The sequence below is a fragment of the Macaca mulatta genome, chromosome 15, assembly GCF_049350105.2.
Source record: "Macaca mulatta isolate MMU2019108-1 chromosome 15, T2T-MMU8v2.0, whole genome shotgun sequence".
NCBI classification, from domain to species: domain Eukaryota; kingdom Metazoa; phylum Chordata; class Mammalia; order Primates; family Cercopithecidae; genus Macaca; species Macaca mulatta.
The window spans coordinates 53,559,549-53,576,616 of NC_133420.1; the positions used below are offsets into that span (position 1 = coordinate 53,559,549).

At 45.9% G+C, this 17,068-nt stretch overlaps 1 protein-coding gene across 2 annotated transcripts in view; it reads left to right on the forward strand.

The window, feature by feature from the left end:
- ABCA1 (ATP binding cassette subfamily A member 1) overlaps positions 1-17,068 on the forward strand; it is a 147,416-nt gene that overhangs the window by 94,278 nt on the left and 36,070 nt on the right. The window contains exons 12-24 of one of the 2 annotated variants that reach the window (XM_015117158.3): positions 1,038-1,235; positions 1,991-2,196; positions 2,699-2,875; positions 4,686-4,908; positions 6,648-6,869; positions 7,935-8,139; positions 9,241-9,354; positions 11,126-11,297; positions 12,606-12,737; positions 14,031-14,173; positions 14,378-14,515; positions 15,219-15,439; positions 16,701-16,773. In XM_015117158.3, the coding sequence (XP_014972644.2) occupies positions 1,038-1,235; positions 1,991-2,196; positions 2,699-2,875; positions 4,686-4,908; positions 6,648-6,869; positions 7,935-8,139; positions 9,241-9,354; positions 11,126-11,297; positions 12,606-12,737; positions 14,031-14,173; positions 14,378-14,515; positions 15,219-15,439; positions 16,701-16,773 (2,224 nt within the window). Of the gene's footprint in view, positions 1-1,037; positions 1,236-1,990; positions 2,197-2,698; positions 2,876-4,685; positions 4,909-6,647; positions 6,870-7,934; positions 8,140-9,240; positions 9,355-11,125; positions 11,298-12,605; positions 12,738-14,030; positions 14,174-14,377; positions 14,516-15,218; positions 15,440-16,700; positions 16,774-16,800; positions 16,880-17,068 lie in introns of both variants that reach the window. The other variant, XM_015117157.3, reaches the window with a different exon arrangement.

Sequence of the window (17,068 nt, forward strand, 5' to 3'; positions counted from 1 at the left end):
AGGCCTCGTTTGCATCATGACCTGTACGTCCTGCAGTAGGAAAAGATTGTACTTTAGTTGGTTTAACCAACAGCATTATTTTTCTAAACTAAGCAGTAAGAAGGAATTGAGTCTAGGGTTAGGGTTTTTATGTAGGATCAACAGACTGGGTCTCAAAAGAGGAAGGTGATAGAACACAGTGCGGAGGGGAGGTGCACTAGAAACAGAGGGCTTATGCTTTCATTCTGGCTTTGCTGCTTAATAGCTGTGTAACCTAATCTTAGAGACTTAACCTCTCTGAACTTCAGTTTTCTCATCTATAAAATGGGAAATATTAAAAGGATACTCACTGTGCTGGTGGCTTGTGCCTGTAATCCCAGCACTTTGGGAGGCTGAGGTGGGAGAATCACTTGAGCCCAGGTGTTCAAGACCAGCCCAGGCAACATGGCAAGACTCTGTCTCTATGAAATATTTAAAAATTAGCCAGGTATGGTGGTGTGCACCTGTAGTCTTAGCTACTTGGTAGGCTGAGATGGAAGGATCCCTTGGGCTTGAGAGGTCAAGGCTGCGGTGAACTGTGATTCCATCACTGCACTCCAGCCTGGGCAACAGAGCGAGACACTGTCTCAAAATGACGACAACAACAACAAAAGGCAAGAAAATAAAAGTGCCCTCTTCATGGACTTGTGTGAGGTGAAGCATATAAACTATTCAACATAGTAACTATATAAGGGAAGTAGTGTTGTTACTGTAGTTAATACTGTTAAGTGAGCTGTTTGGTATAGTGGAAAGCACCTGGACTGTGAATTCAGACTGGTTTGACTTTGAGTCCCAGCTCCATATCTAGTAATACTATGACCAAGTCCTCGTTAAAATCATACTCTTTTTTCTTCAACCCCAGTCTTCTCACATATAAAATAGGGACACTGTCATCTACCTCACAGTTTTCTATGAGGATAAAACAATGACAGTGTATATGCAAGTATTTTGTAAGCTATATAGTGCTCATCAACATTTAGTTGGTGTTTACTTCTTGTGCTTTCTCACTGGAATGGCAGACGCTGTTGGACAGCAGGGGCAATGACCACTTTTGGGAACAGCAGTTGGATGGCTTAGATTGGACAGCCCAAGACATTGTGGCATTTTTGGCCAAGCACCCAGAGGATGTCCAGTCCAGTAATGGTTCTGTGTACACCTGGAGAGAAGCTTTCAACGAGACTAACCAGGCAATCCGGACCATATCTCGCTTCATGGAGGTGAGAATCTGTTGCTTGGATCATTTAGAAAAGACTTAATGGCTGCTTTCTCTGAGACGTTACAATAAGGTTCAGGCAAGAGGCAATTTTAGAAATAATGTATAGTCTCATTTACAAAAGTATCCCTCAAGCCTAACGCAGGATTTGGTAACAAAAGGCACTCAATAAATGTTAGTTGAGTGCTTGAATGGGTAAATAAACTCTAGCTTTAGTAAATGAACTCTAGCTTTATTCTATATAGGCTCAAGAGAATGTTTCTACCCATTTTCTTCTAGGTTTTCCTATCTCAGTGACTAATGGCAGCAAAGCATTCCCTTAATAAAAGGCATTATTTGTGAAACTTACCTAAAATCTAATTCAGGTCCAATTAAATTTTTTAAATTTTATATTAAAAATTATATCAGTAGGGATGGGTAAGAGGTGTTTTGGTCTGTTTGGTTGGCTGGTTAGTTGCTGTGACTCAGAATTGCTAAGAAAACAGAAAAGTAAGATAAGATCATTGTTTTGACCTCTTTTCCTCCATAAAGTCAATAAATAACATATCTCTAAATTATTCTCAGAATTTCTCTTAAATTACAGTGAAAAACCAAAATCCTCCATCGTTGGTTGACGATTGGAAAACTACGTTAGAGAGGATTAGAGAGAGAGGATAAGCAGTCATGTAGTCAGCCCTTGCCTCCTAGGGTAGGATTTGTCTCGGCCACTGCTTGCTGTCCTGGCTGCCAGCGTTCTCACGAAGGCTGTTCTTCTACCAGTGTGTCAACCTGAATAAGCTGGAACCCATAGCAACAGAAGTCCGGCTCATTAACAAGTCCATGGAGCTGCTGGATGAGAGGAAGTTCTGGGCTGGTATTGTGTTCACTGGAATTACTCCAGGCAGCATTGAGCTGCCCCACCATGTCAAGTACAAGATCCGAATGGACATTGACAACGTGGAGAGGACAAATAAAATCAAGGATGGGTAAGTGGAATCCCATCACACCAGCCTGGTCTTAGGGAGGTCCAGAGCACCTACTAGGAAAAAAGGTACTTTAAGAATTTGGTAGAAATTTCAACAACAACAAAAAAACTCAACTTGGTGTCATGATTTTGGTGAAATTGGTACATGCCTTGCTGGAAGGTTTTTCAAAGCTCATAAAATGTCAGTACCTTTTGATTTAGCATTTCTACTCAAGGGAATTATTTCCAGGAATTTTGGTGGTGGGCGCCTGTAATCCCAGCTACTCAGGAGGCTGAGGCAGGAGAATCGCTTGAACCCAGGAGGTGGAGGTTCCAGTGAGCTGAGATCGTATCATTGCACTCCAGCCTGGGCAATAAGAGTGAAACTCCATCTCAAAAAAAAAAAAAAAAAAAGATACAAAAATAGAAACAGGGGCTTGGTAAGGCTAGCGGGGCTTTGGGTGATTGGTTTTTTTATTGTATGGTTCCAAAGGAATGGTTGATTACCTGTGGTTTGGTTTTAGGTACTGGGACCCTGGTCCTCGAGCTGACCCCTTTGAGGACATGCGGTACGTCTGGGGCGGCTTCTCCTACTTGCAGGATGTGGTGGAACAGGCAATCATCAGGGTGCTGACAGGCACCGAGAAGAAAACTGGTGTCTATATGCAACAGATGCCCTATCCCTGTTATGTTGATGACATGTAAGTTACCTGCAAGCCACTGTATTTAACCAGTTTATACTGGGCCAGATGGGGGTGTGTGTATGTGTGTGAGCGTGTGCATGCACGTGTGAATGATCTGGAAATAAGATGCCTGATGTAAGTTGTCAACAGTTGCAGCCATATGACAGACATACATATATGTGCACACACTAGTAAACCTCTTTGCTTCTCATCCATAGTTGCCACTTTTATTTTTTTTGTTTTTATTTTTTTTGAGATGGAGTCTCGCTCTGTCGCCCAGGCTGGAGTGCAGTGGCTTGATCTTGGCTCACTGTAACCTCCGCCTCCCAGGTTCAAGCTATTCTCCTGCCTCAGCCTCCACAATAGCTGGGACTACAGGTGCATGCTGCCACGTCTGGCTAATTTTTTGTATTTTAATAGAGATGAGGTTTCACTCTGTTGCCCAGGCTGGTCTCAAACTCCTGAGCTCAGGCAATCCACCCTCCTTAGCCTCCCAAAGTGCTGGGATTACAGGCATGAGCCACCACACCGAGCCCACCACTTCAATTTTTTACACTCTACCCTTTTGGTCAAAATTTGCTCAATCTGCAAGCTTAAAATGTGTCGTGACAAACACATGCAAGCACATACTCACACATACCTCCAGATGCAGAAACAGCATCTAAACTTAAAAAAGCACACTTTATGTAAATGTGTGCACTTCTCCCTAGGTGGTAAACCACATTTCAAAACAACCCAAATAAAACTGAACAAAGCTTCTTCCTCTTAGATTTTTTAGAAAATCTTTTAGTGCTGAGTCACTAAGCTGCCAAGTTCTCATTGTGGGAACTATGCCTTTGGATGTAATGATTTCTTCTAAGAGAATGGGCAGAGGTGTAGTTATTGCAAACATCTGAAATATGTAATGTCTCTTCCAGATTCTGGAAATTCTCTTATTCCCTGTTATTGTTGGCGATGGTGGTGGTGATGGGATGTGTGTATGTGTGTGCCTGTGTGTGTGTGTGTGTGTGTGTGTGTGTGTGTGTGTGTATCAGGATGCAGGAGGAGCAGGGTTCTCCTTATATTGGCTGTCTGTTTTGCATTGAACAGTCTGTTTCCTTGTATGGCTATCTATAGCTTTTCCAGGTCACCAGAAATTATCCTGTTTTTTACCTTCTAAACAATTAGCTGGAATTTTTCAAAGGAAGATTTTTACAAAGACCCCTAAGCCAAGGTTTACTCTAGAAAGGATGTCTTAAGACAGGGCACAGGAGTTTACATGCATTAAGAGCTGGTGGCTGTTGTCATGTAGTGAGTTTGTGCCTGCATGATAAAGCTTTAACCTGAGCCTCAAGTTCAGGGTCCAGAATCTGTGTCCCTTTTACTTTGCACATCTACATTTTCCACTCTAGCTTGGAATCTGCAACATTACTGACAAGAGCTGCCTGAAGTGTATGTCTGTGCTGTGAGTAGAGTTACGATAAGCAAGTCAATAGTGAGATGACTTTGGAGATGTTGAACTTTTGTGAGAGAATGAGTTGGTATTTTGGTTTGGTTTTTAGTACTTTAAAATAATCTACCTTTAGTTTAAGTATGGCTCACAGTTACCTAGTTACTGAAGCAAGCCCCCAAAGAGATTTGGTTTGGCAACATTTTGTTAGCTTCGTTTTTCTCTCTACATTGCATTGCTTATGAAGCATTGGGTCATATGTACATTTCGGAGTCCAGAGCACCTTTCCTTCTGTGGCCCAGATGTGGTGCTCCCTCTAGCATGCAGGCTCAGAGGCCTTGGCCCATCACCCTGGCTCACGTGTGTCTTTCTCCCCTTGTCCTTCCTTGGGGCCTCCAGCTTTCTGCGGGTGATGAGCCGGTCAATGCCCCTCTTCATGACACTGGCCTGGATTTACTCAGTGGCCGTGATCATCAAGGGCATTGTGTATGAGAAGGAGGCGCGGCTGAAAGAGACCATGCGGATCATGGGCCTGGACAACAGCATCCTCTGGTTTAGCTGGTTCATTAGTAGCCTCATTCCTCTTCTTGTGAGCGCTGGCTTGCTGGTGGTCATCCTGAAGGTAAGGCAGCCTCACCCCCTGTTCCCTGCCAGGGAACTCCAAAATAGCTCAACACAGGGTAAGGGAGGAGAAGAAGAAAAAAAATCGAAGCCTTGTGTAGAGAAGGGGTCATACCTATCATTTTCTGCAATTTCGTCAATTTATAGTTGGGGAAAGTGAAGCCCAGAGAGGGGCAGTGACTTGCCCAGGGTCAACCCAGCTGGGTAGCAGCTAAGCAGGATGAGAGTGCAGGGTTCATGCTTTCCAGATAACCACACGCTCAATTGTGCCATGCTGTCTACTTGGTAGTGGTTCATGGCAGCATCTGAGAGCTATTTATTTTCTTAGATATATTGGGTGGCGATTCTTCCCAAGTTTCTAAGAACAGTAATCAGAAGGATATATATTGTTGCAGGTTAGACTGTCTGGAAGCAGAGGCTGAAATAGAGTTTGATGTATGGGTATTTACGAGGGCTCAATACCTGTGGAAGGGATATGGAAGATGCAGGATTGGGCAGAGGGAGGAGTTGAACTGTGATACAGGGCTAACCCCGTGGGGCACTCTAGAGAATATGCAGCTTGTTGGAGTTGTTCTTCATCGAGCTGAAACATCCAGCCCTTTGTGCTCCCCCAAGGCCTCCCTCCTGACACCACCTACCCCAGCCCTCTCAATCAATTGTTGGATGTGGGCTGCCCTGGGAAGGTCATGCCCCAGGGCCTACATGGCTCTCTGCTGCTGTGACAAACCCAGAGTTGCTGATGCCTGAGGCTGTCTCAGCTGGGCAAGCCTTCCCTGAATGGGGACTCTGGGCAGTGCAGTTTTGTGTCTGTACCATACATTAATATATTTATATCCAAATTTTCTCTGTCTGCAAGCATTTCATATAAAGATGCATCAGGTAAAAATAAATGTTTTTAAAGCAAAGGGAGTACAAAGAGATAAGAACTAACTAATTTAATACTAGATACCATCTGTTGCAAATAGTTCCTACTGATTGCCAAGGACTGTTTAAACACATCACATGAGCTGTCTTATTCTATCCTCACTAACCCTTTTAACAGATAAGGAAATGAGGCTCAGGAAGGTCAAGGACTTTACTGAGGTTCCACAGCAGGATACAGTTCTTGCTGAAAGCAACCCCTCCCTCCTGCTCTGATATCTAACTGCAAGGGCGAGGTCAGTGGCAGGGGTGGTGGTCCCCTGATTGGTGCATAAGAGCTGCTCTGAGACAACTGCATGATGGTGGGTCCTGCAGTTGTGTACCCATCAGCCAGAGGTAAGCTCAAAATATCCACAAGAGTTTGGATGATTGTGGGAATGCAGAATCCACAGTGATCAAGGGGGAAAGTCAAGTTGCCGGGCCATTTCCCTTGACTTTTAGGGAGAAAAGTTACGTGGGACATTATCTCCCACAGCTCTTCTGTGGTGCCACCAGTCTTAGTCCTTATATAAGGAGAAACCAGTTAAAATTACCTACTGAAGAAACAAAGAGCAAACTCGCCCACTGAGATGCGTAGAAAGCCCTAGAGTCTGTTGTCTTCATAACTCTGCCATTATTTTTCTGTGTAGTCTTGGGTAAATCACTTATCTTCTTTATGATGGTTATGATCAGTTTCCTCATCAGAAAGATGAACAGCATTACACCTCTGCATTGTCTCTAACATGACTAGGAATAAACCCTGTCTTTTTTCTGTAGATCATACAAGTGAGTGCTCGGGATTGTTGAGGCAGCGCATTTGATGTGTCTCTTCCTTCCCAGTTAGGAAACCTGCTGCCCTACAGTGACCCCAGCGTGGTGTTTGTCTTCCTGTCCGTGTTTGCTGTGGTGACCATCCTGCAGTGCTTTCTGATTAGCACACTCTTCTCCAGAGCCAACCTGGCGGCAGCCTGTGGGGGCATCATCTACTTCACGCTGTACCTGCCCTACGTTCTGTGTGTGGCGTGGCAGGACTATGTGGGCTTCACACTCAAGATCTTCGCTGTAAGTACCTCTGGTCTTTCTTCAGTGGCTGTAGGCATTTGACCTTCCTTTGGGGTCCCTGAATAAAAGCAGCGAGTTGAGAACAGAATTGATAGTCTCTTTCCAATGGGACGTGAACCTTTGCTCTAGATTCTAAGCTCTTTAAGGGTTAAGGGCAAGGATTGTGTTTTATTAATTTGTTTACCTTTAGTCTTCTCAGTGAATCCTGGTTGAATTGAATTGAATGGAATTTTTCCGAGAGCCAGACTTCATCTTGAACTGGGCTGGGGATAAATGGCCTTGAGGAATGGCTTCAGGCAACAGATATCCGTCTCTGCCCCTTTATCTCCCAGCTCTGTTGGCCATGTTCAGCTCATGACAAAGTCAAGGCCACAGATAGAACTGAAAAGTCTTGAGGTCAGAGATGGCCTCTCTTGTCTTCCTTGTGTCCAGTATGGTGTTTGCTTGAGTAATATTTTATGAACTAAACACAACTGAGGAGCGAGTGCCTCATCTTCCCACAAATTCCTGACTTGGACCCTTCCTTCCCTTGTACAGAGCAGGGGGAAATCTTGGATAGTGTGTGAGCCCCTACAAGTGCAAGCTGTCAGATGTCCCCAGGTCACTTATAAGGAAAGCTATGAATCACTCATAGGATGCTCCTGATGCCTCAGTCTGGGCTCCGTGGGCATCAGCAGCCCCAGCCAGGCACCTCTGATCCTGAGCCATCCTTGGCTGAGCAGGGAGCCTCAGAGGACTGTGGGTATGCACACATGTGCGGGGGAACAGGATTGCTGAGCCTTGGGGTATCTTTGGAAACATAAAGTTTTAAAAGTTTTATACTTCATTGTATATGCATTTCTGAAATGTTTGTGTATAATGAGTGGTTACAAGTTGAATCATTTTATATGTTACTTGGTAGCCCACCACTCCCCTAAAGGGACTCCATAGGTAAATACTACTTCTGTACCTTATGACTGATCCATTTTGCAAATTCAAATTTCTCCAGGTGTAATTTACACTAGAAGAGATAGAAAAATGAGAGAGACCAGAAAATGGATAGGTGACTTTGCCTGTTTCTCACAGAGCCTGCTGTCTCCTGTGGCTTTCGGGTTTGGCTGTGAGTACTTTGCCCTTTTTGAGGAGCAGGGCATTGGAGTGCAATGGGACAACCTGTTTGAAAGTCCTATGGAGGAAGATGGCTTCAATCTCACCACTTCAGTTTCCATGATGCTGTTTGACACCTTCCTCTATGGGGTGATGACTTGGTACATCGAGGCTGTCCTTCCAGGTACACTGCTTTGGGCATCTATTAGGAAAATATGACTTCTAGCTATTTTCCTTTCATTGTGCTAGAATCTCTGCAGTGCATGGGCCTCCCTGGGAAGTGGTTTGGGCTAAAGATCTATAGTAAACAGATAGTCTAAGGACAGGCAGCTGATGCTGAAAGTACAATTGTCACTACTTGTATAGCACTTGTTTCTTGAAAACTGTGTGCAAGGCAGCATGCAAAATGTTTTATACACATTGCTTCATTTAATTCTCACAAGGCTACTCTGAAGTAGTTACTCTAATAACCAGCAATTTTCAAATAAGAGAACTGTGACTCAAAGATGTTAAGTAACCAGCTGTGGTCACACAACTGTTAAGTGTTGGTACATGGAGGAGAATCCACTTTAGTTACACTGGGTCGTAAGCCCATGCGAATCCTCTCAATGCTCACCCAATTCTGTATTTCTGTGTCCCCAGAGGGGGTACAACTAGGAGATGTTCTGTTTCCTGAGTACAGGTTGTTAATAATTAAATATACTAGCTCTAAGGCCTGCCTGTGATTTAATTAGCACTCAGTAAAAATTCATGTTGAATTTTTCTTTAGTACTTCTTTCTTAATACATCTACTCGACCAAGTCCAAGAGGAACCTGCCTTGGGACAAACTTTCATATGAGATCAAATTCTGAGACAGCAAGATTTAACTCTTTTTGGTTCACCTTCTGATCCTCCCCTAAGGAGGTATACATGAAATATTTATTACTCCCGCCTGAACTTCATTCATTGAATATGCAATTTTGCAGCATGCAGATTCTGGATTTAAATTCTGAGTCCTGAACTTACTGGCTGAGGGACCTTGGATAGGCTCCTTATCCCTCACTTTCCTCATCTCTAAAATGGGGATGGCACCTGCCCCATGGGTTGTTGGAAGGACTTACAGAGGTGCAGAATGTATGTTGTACATAGCAGGTTTCAACAGATGTTTGCTCCCCCTTTCCCTACATCCATTCCAATCTGTTCCTTCCCCAAAAGATGTGTCAAGGAGGAAATGGACCTGGCTGGGAAACCCTCAGAATACTGGGATGGCGCTGAGCTTGGCTCATACCTGTGCTTTGCTTTCAGGCCAGTACGGAATTCCCAGGCCCTGGTATTTTCCTTGCACCAAGTCCTACTGGTTTGGTGAGGAAAGTGATGAGAAGAGCCACCCTGGTTCCAACCAGAAGAGAATGTCAGAAAGTAAGTGCTGTTGACTTCCTGCTCTTTCTTTAACCTAGTGCTGCTGCCTCTGCTAACTGTTGGGGGCAAGCGACGTCTCCTGCCTTTCTAAAAGACTCTGAAATCACTCTAGGGGCAGAGAAGTCACATGCAGTGTCCCTTTCCAAATCCTCCCATGCCATTTATGTCCAATGCTGTTGACCTGTTGGGAGTTCACGGTCTGGATCCCTGAGGGACATTTTCTTTGTTGTCTTGGCTTCTAGAAAAGTATCTTTTACTTGCCCCCTCCCAAACGCACATTTCGTGCTCTCCTAACAAACTAGAAGAAAGAGGTAAAGACAAGCATGATTGTGGAACCGTAACCTCGCTGCCTACCTTGTCATGGTGACCTGTGTGTGAGCCTGTGTGGGCTGAGACCAAGTGGCTACCACAGAGCTCAGCCTATGCTTCGTAACGTAATCATCCTTCATTACGTAGATCCCTAATCCTCTCTTGGCTCCTGACTGCAGGCAGAGAAGTCCACAGCTCATCAAAGGCTCTGCCTTCTGGGTTCTTTGTGCTTAGAGTGGCTTCCTAAGTGTTTAATAGGTCCCTTTTCTGCCAGTCTCTTCTGTGCCCATCCCCTGATTGCCCTTGGCAAAAGTATGACGCTCCTGAATGTAGCACGCTTGCCTGCTGTTCCTAATCATCTTCTCCTACCTCCTCTCTACACCTAGCTCCTATTTCAGTCACCTAGAAATGCTCACAGTTGCTGGAATATGTCATGTTCTTCCACACCCCCATGCCTTTGTATGTACTGTTTGCTCTCACAGGAGAACCTTCTCTCTAACTTGCCTATCTTCTCAATTCCTCCTTTCTCTCCAAGATCTAGTTCAGGATCCCCACCCCTGAGCATCCCTCCTTGGTTCTCAGGTAGTCAGTCACTCTCTACCCTGAACTTCCATGGCATGTGAAAGAAAATCTTATTTTTTAAAAACAATTATAGACTCACAAGAAGTAATAAAAGCTACATGAGGGGGTTCCCCCAATGGTAGCACCATGCGTAACTATAGAATAATATCAAAACCATGAAATTGACATTGGTGCAATTCACAAACCTTCAGATTTCACTAGCTTTATGTGCACTCATTTGTGTGTGTGTATTTAGTTCTATGCAGTTTTATCATGTGTGAATTCATGTAATTACTAGCTCAATCAAGCTGCAGAAATGTCTCATTGTCACAAAGCTCCTTCATGCTACCCCTTAATGGCCACAGCCACCTCCCTTCTTCCTCAGTTCCTGACACCTCTCAACCACTGATGCATTCCTCATTTTTACAGTTTTATTATTTCCAGAATGTTATGTAAATGGAACCACACAGTAGGTATCCTTTTGATACTGGCTTTTTTTTTTTCCACTCAGCAGAATTCCCTTGTGATCTTTCCAAGTTGTATGTGTCAACAGTTCATTCCTCTTCACTGCTAAGTAGTGTTCCCTGGGAGGGAGATATCACAGTTCCATGGCGTTTTTAGATGTATTTTTGAAACAACTTTCAGCATCCTGTATTTTAATTGTTCGTCAAGTCCTTTTCCCAACAGACTCTGAATGCTCCTTTATCATTGTATTCCCATCACCAACATCAGTATCCAAATAGGCCTTACATAAACATTTGTAGCCTCCTGCCTGCCTGTGAAACCAGGGTGGACATGGAGAGAAGGCATTGCTGAGAGTACGAGCGCAGCGCCATGCGTCCTTACCCTCCACTCCTCAGTGCTTTCTGTGGGTTCATTTCTGTCCTCTCTCCTGTCACAGTCTGCATGGAGGAGGAGCCCACCCATCTGAAGCTGGGCGTGTCCATTCAGAACCTGGTAAAAGTCTACCGAGATGGGATGAAGGTGGCTGTCGATGGCCTGGCACTGAATTTTTATGAGGGCCAGATCACCTCCTTCCTGGGCCACAATGGAGCGGGGAAGACGACCACCATGTAAGAAGAGGGTGTGGTTCCCACAGAATCAGCCACAGGAGGGTTCTGCAGTAGAGTTAGAAATTTATACCTTAGGAAACCATGCTGGTCCCTGGGACAAGGGGAGGAGCACGTGAGGAGTTGCCGAGTGTGAAAATATTACGTAATCACGAGTGTCTTTCCACGTGCTAGTTTTCTAGATGTTATTTCTTCAGCCTAAAACAGTCTGGGGCCTCTAGATGTTATTTCTTCAGCCTAAAACAGGCTGGGGCCTCAGATGACCCTTCCCATGTAGTTCACAGAATTCTGCAGTGGTCTTGGAACCTGCAGTCACGAAAAGATAGATTACATATGTTGGAGGGAGTTGGCAATTCCCAGGAACTCTGTCTCTAAGCAGTTGTGAGAAGCAGCTGGGCAACTGGCTTGACTGCCTTCCCTGGGACCTCAAGGACCTTACAGCAGGTAGTGTCAGGAGGGATCAGGGACTGTAAAGCACCAGCGTTAGCCTCAGTGGCTTCCAGCATGATTCCTCAGCCGTTCCAAAGGGTGTACCTTTGGGGGGTGACATTCCTTCCTGTTTCCTTTTAATCTTTTGTTAAAACATAAAATTAATATATTATGAGCTTTTCAGAAGATTTTTAAAAGGTAGTCAGAAATCCTACTACCTAACATAAAAATTATTATCTTTGGCCGGGCGCGGTGGCTCAAGCCTGTAATCCCAGCACTTTGGGAGGCCGAGGCGGGTGGATCACGAGGTCAGGAGATCAAGACCATCCTGGCTAACATGGTGAAACCCCATCTCTACTAAAAATACAAAAAACTAGCCGGGCATGGTGGCGGGCGCCTGTAGTCCCAGCTACTCGGAGGCTGAGGCAGGAGAATGGCGTGAACCTGGGAGGCGGAGCTTGCAGTGAGCCGAGATCGCGCCACTGCACTCCAGCCTGGGTGACACAGCGCGAGACTCCGTCTCAAAAAAAAAAAAAAAAAAAAAATTATCTTTGAATAATATGTTCTTGTTTGTCCATTTTCCGTGTGTGCGATGTTAGGCATACAAAATATATTTTTTAAAGTATACTTTCATTGCAAATTGGAAACTTCATTTAAAAAATGCTCACACTAAAATTGGCATTTCTAACACATAGGCCCACTTGTAGTTATTTACTGAAGTAAAAGGACTGCTTTGCTTTGTTTGGGTCTGGTAGGGTTCATTAGAAAGGAATGGGGCTGGTGGGAGGGTTGGTTTTCTGTTCTCTCTGCAGCCTGAATGGAGCATCTAGAGTTAAGGGTAGGTCAACCCTGACTCCTGTACTTCTAAATTTTTGTCCTCAGGTCAATCCTGACTGGGTTGTTCCCCCCGACCTCGGGCACAGCCTACATCCTGGGAAAAGACATTCGCTCTGAGATGAGCACTATCCGGCAGAACCTGGGGGTCTGTCCCCAGCATAATGTGCTGTTTGACATGTGAGTACCAGCAGCCCGTTAAGAATAGGCCCTTTCTGGATGTGTCTGTCATGCCATCGTGGGAGGAGTGGGACTTAGGCATTTTACTTTGTTATGTTTTTGTTTTTTCTTTTTTTTTGTTTTTTTTTTTTTGAGACGGAGTCTTGCTCTGTAGCCAGGCTGGAGTGCAGAGTGGTGCTCACTGCAACCTTGGCCTCCAGGTTCAAGCAATTCTCCTGCCTCAGCCTCCCGAGTAGCTGGGACTCTGGGCACACACCACCATGCCCAGCTAATTTTTGTATTTTTAGTAGAGACAGGGTTTCACCATGTTGGCCAGGATGGGCTCAATGTCTTGACCTTGTGATCCGCCCACCACGGCCTCCCAAAGTGCTGGGAACACAGGCGTGAACCACTGCGTCTGGCCGCATTTTACTTTCTTTGAATGTGGCAGGCTCACCTCCCTGAACACCTCGAGACCTAGTTGTTCTTTGATTTTAGAAGAAGTGGGAGGTGAATGGTTGAGCTGAGAGGTGACTTCAGCACAGCCAGTGGATGGGGGCTTGGGAAACATTGCTTTCCATTATTGTCATGCTGGAGGGCCCTTTAGCCCATGCTCTCCCCCGCCACACTCCTTATTGAGGCCTGGAGCAGACTTCCCAGACCTGGTAGTGATTCAGGGCCCTGGTATGATGGACCTGTATTTGCTGCTCAAGACATTTGCTCCCACTCAGGTTGTCCCATCAGCAATAAGGCCCCCAGGGAGCCCGTGTGATGGAGCCAGAGAGAGACCTGAGCTCTGCAATCTTGGGCAAGGCTTTTCCCTTATGTTTCTTCTTATCTAAAGTGAACAGCTGGGGCTCATATGCTCCCTCCTCATCTAAAGTGAACACATGGGGCTCACGTGCAGGGTCCTCCCTGCTTTCAGAGCCTGGGGTCCCCTGAGGTTCAGGAGGGCTTCTCCAGGTGTGTGCTGAGCTGACTTCTTGGTGGACGTGCTGTGGGGACAGCCCGTTAAAGACAACATCTTGGGGCACTGAAATTGAAAGTTGGAACTGCCTGGTGCATGGTGGCCAGGCCTGCTGGAAACAGGTTGGAAGCGATCTGTCACCTTTCACTTTGATTTCCTGAGCAGGTCATGTGCTTGTTCACTGTTGTTCTACTTTGAATCTTGAAGATTGTTTTTCAGAAATTGATAAAAAAAAAAAAAGTGAGGGGAGAGGAAAATATGCCTATTCTCATCTGTTCTGAGCTAGGGGACACTGTATTCTGGGGTATCCAGTAGAGCCCAGAGCTGACCTGCCTCCCTGTCCCCAGGCTGACTGTCGAAGAACACATCTGGTTCTATGCCCGCCTGAAAGGGCTCTCCAAGAAGCACGTGAAGGCGGAGATGGAGCAGATGGCCCTGGATGTTGGTTTGCCATCAAGCAAGTTGAAAAGCAAAACAAGCCAGCTGTCAGGTGCGGCCCAGAGCTACCTTCCCTGTTCCTCTCCCCTCCTCCTCCAGCTACACACACGCAGAGGAAAATCAGCACTGCCCCAGGGTCCCAGGCTGGGTGAGGTGGGTAATAGAAACTTGTCCCTGGCTGTGTCCCCAGGTCCTCTGCCTTCACTCACTGACTGGGGCTGGTCCTGGAGTTTGTCTCACTGTTTTTTTTTTGTAGGTGGAATGCAGAGAAAGCTATCTGTGGCATTGGCCTTTGTCGGGGGATCCAAGGTCGTCATTCTGGATGAACCCACAGCTGGTGTGGACCCTTACTCCCGCAGGGGAATATGGGAGCTGCTGCTGAAATACCGACAAGGTGCCTGATGTATATTTATTCTGAGTAAATGGACTGAGAGAGAGCGGGGGGTTTTTAAGAAGTATGGTTGTATCGCTTGGCTACTCTTCTGTGAAGCCATGGGATTCTCTTCTGTTATCACAGAAGAGATAAAGGGCATTGAGACTGAGATTCCTGAGAGGAGATGCTGTGTCTTTATCCATCTTTTTGTCCCCAACATGGTGTACTAAATTTATGGTTAGTCGAAAGGGTGGATGCATAAATGAATGGAATGGGAGAGGGACGGGGAGACGATTGGGCTCTCTGGTTAGAGATCTGATGTGGTACAGTATGAGGAGCACAGGCAGGCTTTGAGCCAACCCTGGCTGGTCCTGAGACATTGGGAAAGTCACAACTTGCCTCACTTTCTTTGCCGATAATAATAGTGGTGCTTACGTCATAGATTAAATTAAATAAGAATGCACACAAACCACCTAGCACAATGCCTGGCATATAACAAGTTCCCAAATAAATGCTACTGTTCTTACCTGTGTCACGATGCGGTACCTATATACATATCCAAAGCTTTGCCATTCTAGGGGTCACAGCCATACAGGGTTAAAGGTGGCTTCCAGGTCTCTTTGCCCTGCTTACCCCTGCTAATCTCTCTCTAGTCCCTGCCACTGTGATAAATGAGAACTGAGAGGCCTCACCTATCCCACATCCTTGTGTTTGTGCCTGGCAGGCCGCACCATTATTCTCTCCACACACCACATGGATGAAGCGGACATCCTGGGGGACAGAATTGCCATCATCTCCCATGGGAAGCTGTGCTGTGTGGGCTCCTCCCTGTTTCTGAAGAACCAGCTGGGAACAGGCTACTACCTGACCCTGGTCAAGAAAGATGTGGAATCCTCCCTCAGTTCCTGCAGAAACAGTAGTAGCACTGTGTCATACCTGAAAAAGGTGAGCTGCGGTCTTGGTGCTGGGCTGGTGTTGGGTCTGGGCAGTCAGGACTTGCTGGCTGTGAATGGTTTCCCCACCTCCACCCCTTTTGCCATGTTGAAGCCACCATCTTCCTGCTCTGCCCCTTGGAAATCATATCATACCTCAGGCATGGAAAGCTAAGGAGCCCTCTGTTCCTATTGTGCTAGTTCTGTTGAATCCCGTTTTCCTTTTCCTATGAGGCACAGAGAGTGATGGAGAAGGTCCTTATAGGACATTATTATGTCAAAGAAAAGAGACTTGTCAAGAGGTAAGAGCCTTGGCTACAAATGACCTGGTGTTCCTGTTCATTACTTTTCAATCTCATTGACCTTAACTTTTAAACTATAAAACAGCCAATATTTATTAGGCACTGATTTCATGCCAGAGAGACTCTGGGCATAAAAGAAAATAATGATAATCATTAATTTTATATAGCATTGTTACCATTTACAACCTTTTTTTTTTTTTTTTTTAACCTCTATCATCTCAATTAAAGTACAGAGAAACCCTGGGAAGAAGGTAACTATATTTATTATCCCAGATGAGGGAAGTGAGGCTTATAGGGATTTGGTAGCTTATTCAAGGTCACCCAGCAGGTAAATAACAGTGGTAGGACCAGACTCAATTACCAGGTATGTTTTCCCCTGTACCGCAGTACATGCCTGAGATTTCTTTGTGTGTTGAAGCCAGTGGTACCTAACATATTTACATCCCAACCTTAAACTCCTATCCATTTATTTACCTTTTAATGAGCCTCTTGACTCAAGTGCAGTCTGAGGACCAGCAGCATCAGGATCACTTGGGAACTTGTTAGAAATTCAGCAACTTGGGCCCAGCTCAGACCTACCGAATCAGAATCTGTGCATTTTAACAAGGTCCTCAAGTGGTTGAACACACATTGAAGCTTGAGAAGCATTGAAGAGTAGACATGTAGCCAGGTAAAGGCCTTGCCTGAGATGGTTGGCAAAGGCTTTGTTGCAGCATTCATTGGGAGGCCACAGTTCTTCTGGCAACTCTGCTTCCTGACCTTTCACCCTCAGGAAGCAAGGCTGTTCACACAGCACACACATGCCAGACGGGGTCCTCTGAAGCCACGGCTGCCAGTGCATGTGTCCCAGGGAAAGCTTTTTCCTTTAGTTCTCACACAACAGAGCTGCTTGGAAGCCCTCCCCGGCGAAGGTGCTGGTGGCTCTGCCTTGCTCAGTCCCTGATCCGTTCTCACCTCCTTCTTTGCCATCAGGAGGACAGTGTTTCTCAGAGCAGTTCTGATGCTGGCCTGGGCAGCGACCATGAGAGTGACACGCTGACCATCGGTAAGGACTCTGGGGTTTCTTATTCAGGTGGTGCCTGAGCTTCCCCCAGCTGGGCAGAGTGGAGGCAGAGGAGGAGAGGTGCAGAGGCTGGTGGCGCTGACTCAAGGTTTGCTGCTGGGCTGGGGCTGGGTGGCTGTGGGGGCGGGTGCAGCTTGGTGGTGGGTTGGCCTAATGCTTGCTGGGGTGCCTGGGGCTCGGTCTGGGAGCTAGCAGGGCAGTGTCCCAGAGAGCTGAGATGACTGGGATTTGGGGAATCCCTTAGGGGAGTGGACACTGAATACCGGGGATGAGGAGC